The 15,240-nt window shown below is 39.6% G+C and overlaps 1 protein-coding gene across 3 annotated transcripts in view; it reads right to left on the bottom strand.

Annotated features, from left to right (window-relative positions):
* Window positions 1-2,609: 2,609 nt before the first annotated feature.
* JADE3 (jade family PHD finger 3) overlaps window positions 2,610-15,240 on the bottom strand; it is a 39,447-nt gene continuing 26,816 nt past the window's right edge. For all 3 annotated transcript variants that reach the window (XM_035114259.2, XM_060273466.1, XM_060273467.1), the window contains 7 exons: window positions 14,156-14,346; window positions 12,458-12,669; window positions 10,986-11,153; window positions 10,669-10,785; window positions 8,737-9,210; window positions 6,906-7,023; window positions 2,610-5,713 (listed from right to left, as the gene is read on the bottom strand). In XM_035114259.2, coding sequence (XP_034970150.1) covers window positions 4,818-5,713; window positions 6,906-7,023; window positions 8,737-9,210; window positions 10,669-10,785; window positions 10,986-11,153; window positions 12,458-12,669; window positions 14,156-14,346 — 2,176 coding nt within the window. In that variant the 3' untranslated portion in view covers window positions 2,610-4,817. The remainder of the gene's footprint in view (window positions 5,714-6,905; window positions 7,024-8,736; window positions 9,211-10,668; window positions 10,786-10,985; window positions 11,154-12,457; window positions 12,670-14,155; window positions 14,347-15,240) is intronic.

The raw sequence follows: 15,240 nt of genomic DNA, 5'->3' as shown, positions 1-15,240 counted from the left end.
ATGGATCAAATCACGCTCCATTTTCTTCCCAGTCGCCATAAAAAGCTCTCCCCCTCCCTCCTCAATTTACTTCACTTCTGGCTCAGTTGAGCATTCTAGTGTGTATATTTCACTCCCCATCATTCCTTCAAACTCTGATGGGTCAAACCTGCTTCTGCTTAGCGTAGCTAAAACGGCATCAACACAGAAAGGTGGTTCAATCTTGTTATTTAATTTAAATCCTGCCCTTCTTCTCATAGGAGCACAGGGCGGCAAAGAAACAACAAAACACGTATTAGAAACAATAATTAACTTAGGACAAGGGATACCTAACTTGACACCCTTGAGATGTTGTGGGAACTCAACTCCCATTGGCCCTAGGTAGTATGGTCAGTGGCCAAGGATGATGGGAGCTGTAGCCAAACAATACCTGGAGCTTGATTTTTGTTGCTTATGAGATGTGGAATGGCTTTGCAGCAAGACATCTAATCTCTTGTCCTTCATCCATGATTTAGGGAGCTGGATTGGCAAACAATTGCTCCAGTCTAAACAAAGTTAATGATAAGACTTCCAATCAACCGCCATGTTGTCAAAGAAATCGTACTAAATGCAAATTAGCTTGATGGAATCTTATTTAAGTTGGAGTAACTTTTTATTGTAAGATGGTATCTTATGAAACAAGATCTTAACAAGCTTACCTGGTCAATCTCACAACTGAAATAAGGAAGCCAAGTGCTGCCTTTTTATTGCTGTCCTTATTTCTGTATGTAATTATTTTTTAAAGGGAAAATGCTGCATGGATCAATTACACATCAGTCTATGTGCAAGTTCAAAAATCAAATCAGTTGGTTGTGTTGGGTAGAGAACCTTACCTGAGTACATGTACATTACGATAAACTTTAAGTCCATTTCAGCCAATTTGTTTCCAGCCACAATTCAGAGTCCTAGTTATTACCTAATAAAGCCCCCTCAAATGGCTTGGGACTGGCATTCAGCAACTGAGTCCTGCCCTGTACTCCATCACCTTTGGAGATGCACTTAGTGTGAAAAGGGCCTTCTTGTCAGGGGATCCCAATATGTGGAACGCCTCATCCCTCTTAAAGAGGTTCTGTTGGCCGTCTCTTGAGTTTCAGGTGTGTACCTAATCAATTTCTTTAATTACACCCTGCCTTCAAATCTGTTTTAACCTCCTGCTATCGTGAGGGACGCGGGTGGTGCTGTGGGTTAAACCACAGAGCCTAGGGCTTGCCGATCAGAAGGTTGGCGGTTCGAATCCCCGCGACGGGGTGAGCTCCCATTGCTCGGTCCCAGCTCCTGCCAACCTAGCAGTTTGAAAGCACGTCAAAGTGCAAGTAGATAAATAGGTACCACTGCTGCAGGAAGGTAAACGGTGTTTCCGTGCGCTGCTCTGGTTCGCCAGAAGCAGCTTTGTCATGCTGGCCACATGACCTGGAAGCTGTGTGCCGGCTCCCTCGGCCAATAATGCGAGATGAGTGCACAACCCCAGAGTCGGTCACGACTGGACCTAATGGTCAGGGGTCCCTTTACACCTATCATGATATTATTTTGTTATATGACCCTCTTCTGCTGTTGCTTTAACAATGTAGCTGATAATTTGTTTCATGTTATTTTTATTGTAGCTTTTAATCTGGGAAGCAAAAGTCGTTTTCTAAAATAAATAAGATTCCATTACAGCAGAACGGATTCCAGCAAATATTGACACAGATATTTAAGGGGTGCCATGTTAACTACCGTGTTTCTCATATTATAAGACATGTCTTATATTTATTTTTTCCTCAAAAAAACACACTATGGCTTATTTTCAAGGGATGTCTTATTTTTTTCCTCCTCCTCCTGCTGCGGCCGGCATTGCTGCTGCACCTATCACTATGTCTTATTTTCGGGGTATGGCTTATATTCCTTGAATGCTTAAAAATCCTGCTATGGCTTATTTTATAGGTATGTCTTAAAATATGAGAAACAGGGTATTTGAAAGCTGTTCAAATGAATTAATTCCATCTAATAAGATAGGATCCCTGACTCAGCAACTTAGAGGCATGTTTCCACATAGGAAGAGATGCCTTTTCTAAGGCTTGATATAAACACATGCACATTATCCAAAAATAAAGTCCTTCGTGCCTCAGAGCTGTTGTTTTATCCATGTTCTAATTTAATTAATTTATCAACCTATTACCTTAACGCATATTATTAATCTATTAAAATTACTTAAGTCACGTTGAAACCCTACGAATACCAAATTCATACACTGCCAACATCCTGCATGGAATGTATGCATGTATTCTGTCCGGTGTGAAGACTACGTGAGCATTGCGTGTTCCTAAGGAAATATACAAATCTGTAGATCATCTCCTGTGCTTTTCAATGCAAGATAATGTCCTTTAGGGGTTAAGTACAGTAATCAAGTACCGTAACTCTTAGGGACCAAAATATTACAGCCTTCAAAAGATCACAACGAAGAAGGTATAGTTAGCAGTTTCATAATTTAATGAAAAAAGTATTGTAAAAAGGGGACGTCTAAAAAAGACATCCATTTGTGAAAAATCATTCTCTCATTATATATATATATATATATATATATATATATATATATATATATATATATATGGGAAACAAATTAGGTTAAGAGGTAATACTTCAAAGTTAGCCACTGAACACATTGTAAAAACTAGCAAATATATTTTGGAGACAGATACTTGAAAGCTATACTGTATAGCCAAAGTCTCCTCCTCCATGTATCTATTAAAATCATGTAAAATTAAACAAAAACAAAATTACTATCGCCTGAAGTGATATATTTTAGTCATCACCTTAAAATTACCAAAACTGAGGAATCTTGCTGAAGCACAATTTCCTACCGTTTATATTGTTCTCATGCCACTAGTCATGAAACACGATTGTTGTCGTCCCCCCCCCCTTCAGATCAATGAAGTAATTGTTCCCATTTTCAACTCTTATTTACTTCATGACCAGGAAACAATGTTAACAATAAATATGAAAAACTAGAACCAATGTATAGAGAAGTGAACATTTTCAGCACCGTTCTGAATGGCTGACAACATAAAGGCCAACCATTTTTTCAACAAAACACTAACATTTTTTTTAAAAAAGGTACTATATATTTACATGAAAGAAAATGCCTTAAAAATATATCTATGGAAAAAAGACAAATTACACAAACACACCATAGAAATGAGTAAACAAAGCAAACTTTTAAGAATGCCTAAAGCAAAGAATGAGAAACTCAAATTTATTTTATTTCCTTCAGGAATATCTCATCGTGAATCCCTTCTTCACAACTAATAGATTAAGGCTTTCAAGAAAAATGTGGCTCTTTATTTGTTTTCGCTGCACTGTTTATTATTAGATTTAAATTTACCCCAGTTCCTTTTACTTCACATTATGGAAATTTATTAATTAAAGCAAACTGTAACGATTTCATTAGTCAAATTATTATTTGATGCTGAAACCCATTTTTCCTAATTAAAGATCAATGCTACGCCGTAATATAGAGTAATTTCATTGACACCATTGCCACATATTACGAAGCGTTTTTGTAAAAAAAGAAAATCTAATTAGACAATAAAGTGGCCTAAGCAATTCCCAGGCTTTTTTGGCAATCAAAAATATTTTCATTTACTGTTTCTGACTATATTTAAACTTGGAAACCAAAACAAATGTATTCACCAATTTTGGCTCAGAAATCAGACAAAGTATTTGACAGCTGGCAAGGGGGCGGGAGAGTGTGTGTTTGTGTTGGAATGGGAGAGGAATGGATGCAATGTTGTGGGATCAAGGTTTTAAAAAGCCTTCTGAGTTGACAAAGGAGAATCTGGCATCACCGGTGATTGCCTGAATAGGTTTAGAGATTACATACTTCTAGTATTAAACACTATCCACATATCAGCCCTTTGTATCGGCTGGCTGGATAAAATATTTTGCAAGTGCAACCCACAACAAACTACTATGTACACGAGGATTAAAAAATAAAATAAAAAATGCTAGAAGTTAAAAAGAGTATTTACACAATAAAAGCAAGCTGCAATAGCAAAGGAAAACACAACTTTTAGCAAGGGCACACTATGAGGAGAAAGGGGGAATCTAGAGATCAGTGTGTTTGGCAGCATTGACTGTGGAGTCTGTAAACCTTCCTCAGCAGGCTAGGAGAAACCTTTGTAACTGGATCCTAGGCATGTTTACTTGAAACCAAGTCCCACAGAGTTAGAATGAACCTTGTTTCCAAGTCTTCAGAATCATACCACCTGTTCTGAAATTGGCTGAGAACATGATTTCTGTCTAGTAGTCATATGTCCCAATCCAGACCAAAACAAACAAACAAAACAATTAAGCAAGCACCATTATTTCAAAATAGTTTTGCCTTTTAAATTCCTTCAAAAAAAAAAGGTAAGAGATTGCTTAAGTGTTCTCATGAAGAGATATTATACTGAAGTTGCAGCAAGAATTGTCTGTTCCATCTTCTTGCAGATTGTCACAGATGGATGGGCTTTTAAGGATGGGCTTTTAGGAATACCTGCCCACTGGTACAAAGCAGAACACAATACATTTCCATAGACTGGATATATAAAACTATTTCTGCAAGTGATATTTAAAGTAACCTTTACTTATATAGCACTTATAGGAAAAAACCCCAATTAACAATCTTCAAAAAAGGGTAAACCAATTCACCACTTAAAAAAGCAAGTTCGTCATTTGCTCATAGATCCTACACTGTGTTCTGTAACCTGCAGATTTTCTAAGGTTTGCATCAATAATCTTGGACATACAAAGGCTGAGCTATTCCCATTATCCGGGGTTTCTAATCACCTTTGTACTGAACTGTGAGAAATCAAATTTCTTTTACTTCTACTATGACAATCTCTATTAAAGTCTTTACTTGGGACCTCTCTCTCCGAGCTGCTTTTTCTCAGTCTTATCTGTCCTTTATTCTCATCACTTTCAGCTTCAGAGTCACTGAGTTCCAAATCGGGACAATACCCATCATTGTCCTGGTAGGGGGCGCTCCCCATCTGATATTCAAGAGTTTGCTTGCCCCACGAACGCTCTCTCATCGACAGCCTTCTTGAGGGCTTTTCACAGCATCTGAGATCTTCCGTGGTCCTCACCAAACTGTTGGTCGCTTCTTTGAAGGACCTGCTAAAGTGTTCTATGGTTGATTTCCTGAAGCTGCTCTGGCTAGCCAAGTGGGCAGAGAGCACAGACTGCTGCTCGTATGTCGTTTGGCTAGAGCTGTCTCGCTGAGTGACATCCCCAACTCTGCCCATTAAGCCATTAGACTTTGCTAGATTAGAGTGCTGCTGAATTTTCCCGTTCCCAATGCAGGACTGTCCATGCAATGCAGCTTGAAGTGCTAAGGGTTTGCCAGACGACTGTCTGCGATGGAAGTCTGATGTATGTGCAGGTCCAGAATTCTTTGCTGCTTCATTCCTAGACTTCACCATCCCTCCCAGTAAGCCATTGCTTCTGTTTTCATGCTGAAACCTCGAGTAGGCTTTCATATTGGAAACAAAAGTCTCTTTGGATACTGGAATACCCTTTTTGCTGTAAACCACAACATTGTTGTCAGGAGAAAGTGGTTTACCAGATTTCAATTTATTTTTGCAATCACCTAATGTTGATTTTGGCATCTTAAGCTTCAAGGTGATTCTAGGAGGTGGATAAAACAGTGTGTTTTCCAGTGCACTTGTCAGAGAATGGCCTATAGAGGGGGGGAAAGGGATGTGTGAGAATATATTTAAGAGGCAGATTTCATCATGCAAATGTATGCAGCACATCTCCACAGAACTTAATAGAATCATACGAGTTGGAAGGGACCCTGTGGATCACCTAGTCCAACCTCTTGCAATTCAGGAATATGCACCTATTATAGAACTATTTAAATGTAGCAACCTGTAAGTTTATAATATGATTTGCAATTAAGGAAAGTTCCTTTTTCCTTGTTTCCTTGATAATAGATTCAAGAAAGTGTTAAAAAATTATATGCTACTAGATGTTTCTTGAATGCCTGGTCACATATTAAGGCTCTATCTAGCCTTCCCAAAGCAGAGGAGCATGAGATTTTAAGAACATAGTAGTAGGAAAACACTACTAAGTTTGTAGTATTTGCATATTCTAGTGTATTCTTCTTACTAATGTCTAGAACACAACTTAGATTTACTGCATTAAATCTGTTTAGGGAGGCTTTTAATGTTTAATTGTTTTATTTCATTTTTCTGTTGTAAGCCGCCCAGAGTGGCTGGGGAAACCCAGCCAGATGGGCAGGGTATAAATAAATTTTTATATTATTATTATTAATAATATTAATAATAAAAATAATAAATGCATTAATAAAAAGTTATGCCATATAGATAACCCATAACATGCATTTCTGGAATAGCTGAAAGGGGATTTTACAATTAACAATCCTAGAAAAGCATGTTTAAAAAGGCTCTGGAAGCTATCAACACATAGCAAAGATCTAAAGTAGACATGGTCATATTGGGACAATCAAATCTCATCTTATTAAGCCAAGTTACGCACAAGTGTTTTGCCTGCACATACAGAGACCCTTTGTGCCACACTGCAATCAGACCAGTAAGCGTGCAATTACCCATACCATTTTTTCTTGTTATGTCCTAATCAGGAAACTATGGTTATCAACTTCAGAATATGCCAGGATATTAAACCATAGTCCAAGCTGGTTTAATACTCCAATTTGTTCTCAATATGGTAGCTATAGTTTCCTGGTTTGGACAAAACATGAAACTATGGTTAATTACTTCCTGACTTAATCACTGCTTACACAAATAAGGAAAGGGGGATTGCATGTGTAAGTAAAAAGGCTCATGCGTATATTTGTTTAAAAACCTCAGATATGATCATCCGAACCAGGCTTGTTTTGCATTCCTTACCTGCAGCAATTTCCTGATTGATAAGCTGGACTTGCAAATTAAAAACCTGCTCATGTGCTTTGCTGTGAGAAAGTTTTAACTTCTCTCTTCTGCTTACCATGTAGCAAAGATTTCTTACCTACAGGGAAAAAAGCAAAAAACAAAAGAAAAAAATCCCCCTATTTAAAACCTTTTAACATATTTTCCAGAAATACCGAAGTCAATACTTGGGATAATATTCAATGATAAATTACAATATTACAGCCCCCATATATGTGGGAGTTGGGTTCTGAGTCATTGAGCATTTGCATGAGATGCAATGGGAAACCCATTGAAAGACAGCAAACAACCAGTTCTGCCCTTTTAGTTTCAGTGGTGTCTTTATGACGTTTCTGGATCACTTCCAGGTTTGGCACTGTGCGTGTGTGTGCGATGGCACACATATTGGTCGTGCGTAAAACTGGAGTTTCCTGTATTTAGAATCTGTATACTTAAATGATCTGCATGTTTTATTATTCATTTTGCAGTGTTAATGCTTGAACTCTTTCTCCGTTATGCCTTTAATATACTCAACGTTAACTCTAGTCCCTTCTGAACCATCCACCTGCAAAACATTCTCAAGTGCTTTAAAAAGGTTATCAGGTGACTATTGGTTTCCCAGGCTGGGCTAGTCTCCCTGTTTAGCAGGTAGAAGGTTCCTAAAGCCACAGCTATATAATGAGGATGACGCCTGCGGAGGATCCTTAATAGGGTCTACTGTAGCCTCCTTACTATGAGTCAATATATGGCCCCATCAGTAACGCTGACCCCATCTCAGGCATGCAAATGAGCCAATGGGCGCAGAATCAGCCTCCGACTGTAAATTGCAAAGAGTGTTGTAATGAAGGAGAAACCTCAGTGACACTTGAGGAAAGCAACCTGGTGACTGCTACAGAAGAACAGCCATGCACAGCATCAGCTGACATACTGGCCATACAGCAAGGTAGCATGGCACACCACAAGTCGTAGGATGAACCCAGCATCTGGCTGATCCTACTTCTACTTAGCTTCTTGCCATTCCCATTTCTTCTCTCCACCAGCCTCCATTATGTAATTGCTTGCTTACTTGATTTCTCACCCACTCTTCCTCATAGGGCCCCAGGAAGGGTTACAACAATACAATATACAATTATATATATAAAAGATTAAAAACAGATGTGGTGATAAAAACTAGTAAAGCCATTCCAGACAGAACAGTATCGATTTAGCAGAAGAGATGGGTTGCCTGAACTGCCAAGGTCAGGACAAAGAGGTGCATCTTCAGCATAACAGCAAAATACTGTATAATGAAGAGCTGCCACAGGAAAGGGGGAAAAGCCCTTTCCCGGGCCACCATTCCCTGCACTTCTGAAGGCGGAAGTACTACCAAGACAGTGCCCTTTGCTAAATTTAACACCCAAGGTGGTCTTTCAGCTGTTTAGGGTGCAAGTCACTTAGAGCTTTAAACATGAATGTGAGCACCTTGATGTGAACCTGGAGGGGGGGGGGACTGGCAACCACATCAGCTATTTTTAAACTGAGGTTGTATGAGCTCTAAAATGGAACATCAGCCAGTAATCTGGTTGCTGCATTTTGGACCAGTTGCAGTTTCCAAATAGCCTTCAAGGGTAGTGGCACATAAGAGTGCATTGCAATAGTCGAATGTGGAGGTTGTCAGATTGTGGTGAACAGTGATGAAGTTGCTGGAGATAGAATAATAAGAAATAAGCACTACAGTGTTGGCTTGATCTGCCCCTTCCCGATTCCTGTTGCAGTGAGCTACTTCTTCCTTTATAAGGGTATCGTTTGCCACTTTCCCCCCTCTCCTCCTTACCCTCTCTAGATCCTGCCTCAAGTGCATGAACATCCTCATTCGAGTATGAATGCTATCTTCTTTTGGCTGAACCAAGCCGTTTTCTTCATCCTCCCTGGGAGGAAATAATGGTTTATTAAAGTTACTTTTCCGTTTTAGTTTCCAGTAATTATAGATCAAGTCCACAGTGAGTTTAGGGAGGCCAAGTTCTGCTGCGACGTCATCAATCCTCACTAGGGAGTAGAACTCCTCCTCCAGTTCCCGAAGTTTCTGAGCACGCAAACTGGTTTTCTCGCTCTCGGTCTGCTTCTGGTCTGCTGTGCTCTTGGGATTAACGTCTGCGTCGGGCATCAAGCTCTGCTTGGTTTTGCTATGTTTTAGGCAGTACGACTTGAACTTGACTTCATCACCATCGTCCAGGATTGTTTTCATCTCCAGGCTCTGCTCAAAGGCACATGTGACATGAAAGGCAGTAATGCAGCTCTTCACGGAGCACTGTTGAGTGAAGGAAACCACCACCAGTAAGCATCAGAGGAAGAAAACCAGCCAGTGAAAGCTTAGAAAGTATCACAGGCCTTTTATTATTACACATGTGCACAGAGTTTCACAGGCGGTGTTCAGAAGACACAACTTTACTTTAAAGATTGTTTATTCACAGGTTAGAAGTCTGAATGGTAACCTTCAGACAAAAAACAAAAACAATTCTGTTCCACTAAAGATTCTTAAGAAATACAGGTTATAAAAGATTGATGTTTAAGTACTTTATCTTAGGAGTTACAAGCTATGCATACAGGTATACACTTTCAGAAGAGGCAACACACACTGTTAATGAAAAACAGCCTATTCAATCATTTGTTTCTTCTGTATAAGCTCCAGCATTCCAACACCATGGGGAATGCTTGGTTCACGATAAAGCCTCAGCAGCAATTTGGCATAATGGCTGTGTTTTGAAATCACAATAAGCCATAGGTAATGTTTAACTATGGCTTTTCATGACCGAGCAGTATGCTTGTGCAAGCTAATCAAGTCCCCACTTTGCTCTTTCCCCATTCCTGGCTGCACCATGGCGGGATTAAAAAAAATACCTGCCTTGGCTTCACATGCGATCCAAATCAGAGCTTGTGGTTGGTTTCCCCAAAACAAACCATGAGCAGTAAACAAATAACAAAGCTTGGTTATCACTTGAGGTTTGTTTGGAGAGAAAGCAAATAATGACCCTGGGCTTGGGCGACAAGACAAGTAAAGTTGCTTATGGTTTGTGGCCAGTTGTGAGGGAAAGTGAATTAGAAACTTTGAGCAGTGTGCACTGCTCATCCACATTAAACCACATATTAAACCTAACTATGGTTTAACATGATGTGCAAAGCAAGATAACTTGACTTCTGCAAAAACTGTTTAACTAACGTTTAGCCACCACAGTAGCTAAGTAAGTAGCAGGGTAGGATATAGGATCCACAGCTTCATGACAGATCCACAATTTAAGTAATAATGCAAGCATTTGTATAGAGCTTGCATTATTACTTTAATTATGTATCTGCCATAAAGCTGTGAATCCTGTATCGTGCTACTTAGCTAGTGTAGTGTCTAAGCTTTAGTTAAACCACACGGAAACACTGTTTACCTTCCCACCAGAGCAGTATCTATTTATCTACTTGCACTTTGACGTGCTTTCGAACTGCTAGGTTGCCAGGAGCAGAGACTGAACAATGGGAGCTCACCCCGTCGCGGGGATTTGAACCGCCGACCTTCTGATCAGCAAGCCCTAGGCTCTGTGGTTTAGACCACAGTGCCACCCGCGTCCTTAAAATATAAACACTGCTAAAGGCTATTCTGCTGCATCTGTCTTCCACCCAGCACAGGACAGTTGTTCCTTCACCCTGAACCTGTTGAGTTTGCTAGCGTGCAATTTCTGCTCTGCAGCCTCAAAGATCACAATACAGAATTAACACATACCTGGATACAAGCACCAGTTTTCAATTTGCATAAGCTGCAAACTAAAGCCCATCTACTTGGTGGAATATGGGACACTTTGGTAATTGGTTCCATTCGTTCTGGACAAGCAATGCTTACCTAATAATAAAAATAATAATAAATTATGGATTACTATGACTGACATGACCAGAAAAGAGCTATCAAGCTATTATATTTCAGCATATTGTAAAAAGGCAAATATAACAGCTACAGCAGCTAGGTGACCAGGGGAAGATTGCATTCCAAATACTTCCATGCTAGTCTACTTAAAGATGGGCTAAAACACTTCTTATTCGTACCTCTGGAATCCAAAGAGCACAGCTCACATGCGCCCACTTGGTGCCTGTCCTTGTAGCTTTCATGGCCCCACCTCTCTTTGGACACAAGAGACACTGAGGGTGTATACCTAGAACACAAGTACGACACAGCCAGCTTCCTTCAGGAACCTTTAGGATGCCATAGCATGCCTGAGGATAAAAACAAACTGCTGCTTTATACGACTCTATAAGTGAAATGAGACATCACTGATTTATATCAGTACCAACATAGTTTTTTATTTTTTAAATGCTACACACTAAAACCACTTTGGGAGAATTCAACTATTTGCCAGATGTCTTAAACACGAAACAGGAAAGGAACTCTTTCCTAACAAGTAAAGAGTTACACACACTATTAATAGTGCTGCACAGAGAATTTCTACAAAAAGACAAAGAAGCCAAAGGTCTGATCTCAGAAAGGTTGGCCAATGGTAGCTGCGCCTCCCTAACCCCAAAACCTTGCTATTTATTGGTGTGTATCTCACACACATAGACACACACACACACACACACACACACACACACACAAAATCTAGAAAAGTAGCTCTCTGTGGCATTTAGAACCAGCATACCCTGACCTAGAAAGGTGTCTGTATAGCCTAAGGAAGACTCCAGAAGGATTAGCCTATCAGTTATTTCTGGAACATTCCAAATTAATCCAGAAGAGTCATAAGAGTGCACTCTTGCATAGGCATAATTCTAGGTACAAATTTAAAACATCAGCTTTCCCTCATTATCTCACTGTGCACTCACTGCACCATGCTCTACTCTTGTCATTAACAAGAATCATTTTATGAAGATTAAAAATTCACCCTTCACGTCTCTATTTGTTTCCTGTTGTAGGGAATTTAATTAGCTGATATCCCTAAATGTGGTTTCAGAAAAGGAAGAAGCGCACGGCAGACAAATGCTCCAACACCACAATGGCTCATAACTTTCCCCATAATATTTAGGGGATTTACATGACCTCTGAATACATTACTGGATCAAAAGCAATCCATGTCTCTTTTAAGCAGTTGCATGTTAAATTTTACAGAGCCCTGTCGGAAAACAAAAATTCTAGACCCACTTTTTCAGAGGCTGCCAGATTTCTTGCACCTTTTCAATGGCTTTTCAGGTAGGTTGTGTTGGAGCAAGCTATCTAGAAAGATTCTACTGTGGTACCTTGGTTCTCGAATGTACAGTAATCAATTCCAGAAGTCCGTTCGACTTCCGAAACGTTAAAAAACCAAGGCGCGGCTTGCAATTGGTGCAGCCACCCCGGAAACAATAGCTGACAGCCACATCAGAAATTCGGCTTCCAAAAACAGTTTGCAAACCAAAGCATTTATTTCCAGGTTTGCAGCATTTGGGTTCTGATTTGTTCGTCAACTAAGCTGTTTGAGAACCAAGGTTCCATTGTAATCCCATTCCCAAAAGAATGAAGCATTTTCAAAACCTCTGCTAGCACTAACCTGATGCACACAGATGTTGCATTTGTCACAAAACACCATATCATTCCCATCTTCACTGTCAGGGGACCGGCAAACATCACAGATGACATCTTCATCATATTCAATACCCAGCCCCTCCTCTGTCTCAATGGCATGGTTCATGTTCTCGTGACAGTGACGTTCCAGGACTTCCACCATTTTCTCCATTGTGTTCTCATCAAGCTGCCCACAACCTGCAGGAGAATTAAAGCAAAATAAAGAAATACTAGATAAAGGAACAAAAAGCACCCTCATTTCCTAAAGCATTGCACCGACAATAGGTTGTCTCCCTCCCTCATTTGTGTGAGACTTACTTAAATTTCAATCCAAGTTTTGAAAGACTTAAGATCTACATTGCATTAATCTGATATATAAATACAGTATCTTAAACAAATGCAGGTACATGAAAAGTGAAACCAATTGTAGGTGGACTTATTTAAAGCACTGTTATCCTGCCTTTCTTAATTCTTATATTCCTATATAAAAATATTCAAATACCTAGATTGAAAGTCCTATTCCCTAAGATTCAGACAACCTACATATATTCAAAGTAGCAGCTAAGATGTCAGTAATAATGCACAAAATTGATTTTTACCTATGACATCATAGCATAGCATTGTTTATGCTAAACCATCATTAACACTAAGGTGTCTGGCGGATGATCACATATAACCAAAGTTTAACATCACAGAATAGTTAAAAGCACCAGTGAGGACAGTTGGAATTTTTTGTTGCTCTTCCAACTTCAGCTCCAGTAGCTTTTGGGGAGCGACAGCTCCATAGCCATAGTTAAGGAAGTGGTCTAGGTTTACATACAATGCAAAGCTATGCTTGACGTTAAGCAAGGTTTATAACCCAGCTACAAACCTTGGTTAATCAGAAACTTTTACCATTGCCAATAAACTGGACTGAGTTCACACATAAGGCTAATCCATGGTTTCATAATGTGCATTATGTTTGAACCAAGCCATTGTTTTAAGGAAATTGCCTCTTAACATAACAAAAAGCCTGTTCAACTTCATTGAAATCTCATTACCTTTTCCCATTCAGATTAGAAACATGTTGCTTATGAATACTACATTGAAAAGAATCTGCCACATCAAGTTAATTATTTTTCCCCTAATTTTTAAGTCTCAACTGGACTCATAAACAAGCCATCAAGATAGTGTCTTCTCTGATTTACAAGAGTGGCATAATCCTGCCTCTCTCCTGGAGCCACAAAGTACAAGTCTGCAAAGTTGCCATTTTCTCAGGTCATTAAGATCTGAGTATTAGCAAATACAATTCAGTAGGAATACTGACTTCCATTATTACCTGATTGGTATTTTTCCATATACATTGTTTTTATTACTCCTAGAGTCCTGGCATAAAATGCACATTCTTCCATGGATTTCCAAAGAATTAAGGTACAGCTTTGCTTGAGTATTCACCTCTATCTTAGGAAACATATTAAAAACATGGAAGTTCCTCAAAATAATTAGACGCAGTTAAATGTCTCTGAAGCATGGCTGCAGAAGACTGCTTGAATACCAACTAAAATTCTCTTTCTAAACAATTGATTCTTTTTTTTTAAAGAAGCAGCAGCAGCAGCAAAAAAGCCTTAAATCAGCGCAGTTGACTAAAGATTCAGTTTTAAAAATTCATTGTAGCTCTAGTAATTGCATTTGTCATCACTCTCACCCATTTCGGCAAGCTCCTCATTTACTTCCTGAAGCCAGAAGATGTCCATATCATCCAAGTCATAACGACACATCGATTCTGCCAGTTCCAGAATGTTGATATAGCCAGGTTCAGTGGGCTCTTGACTTGAACAACGAATGTATTTTCTAGGCCGCGTATATAGTACTTGCTTTACTTTTTCCGCTACGACTCTAAAATGATATAGTAATTAAAGTGAGCTGTAAGTCATTTGGTGAAAGGCCACTTCTGCAAATTGGGAAGCCAGGTATTTGATGCCCCTAATTGATCATAAAAATCTGTGTTACAATGGAATGCATGGGTCAAGCAAAAGGGACAATGTGCATTGGTGCATCGGGTATGGACATTTTCCAGGCTGAGGGTCACAATGGCCAGTGGAGGAGGCCCATGTCAAAGTAGGCATGGCTAAAATGAAATAGTGGGAAAAGGCAGAACCTAGCCCTTCAATCCTTATTTCTTATTTATTTCCCTTAATTTCTTTCGTACTAACTTCCACACCTCCATTCCTTATTAATTCCCACCCCATTCTCTCCCAATACATAGGACATTTTGCCCAAGCTATTCGAATCTTTCCATGCTACTTCCCTCTTTTACAAACACACAGCACAACCTCTTTCTGTCTCTGTCTCTCTCTCTCACACACACCTCAGCACAGATACACAGCATGCTCACCTGACAGGTGCACTTAGAGGAAGAGATCTGTATCCCAAACCATACTCCAGACCTGACACTGAGCAGAGAAGAGATTTAAACATCTGCTCAGTACTGGGATCAGGATACAAACAGGGATGCAAAATTTCTGCCACCCCCACACCTGCAACCAGCTGATTGACTTTTTTGTTCATTAAGAAACAATAATAATGCACACCCCTTTCCCCAATAATTAATTTCTTTGCCTTCTGCGACTACTAAACAAATTATGCTCTGGACAAGTATGAATTCACGCCCCCCATCCACCATAATCCATTAATGTTTTCCCCATCAGCAGCTTTTTCTACAGTTTTCCTTCTGCCTCCCATCCATTTCTTCGTTTACATCTCCACCCATTCTCTCCCTCCATCTCAGAG

Source organism: Zootoca vivipara, chromosome 4, assembly GCF_963506605.1.
Source record: "Zootoca vivipara chromosome 4, rZooViv1.1, whole genome shotgun sequence".
Lineage (NCBI taxonomy): Eukaryota > Metazoa > Chordata > Lepidosauria > Squamata > Lacertidae > Zootoca > Zootoca vivipara.
Note: the sequence above shows the minus strand (reverse complement) of the source record. Positions and strands in the feature narration are given on the sequence as shown.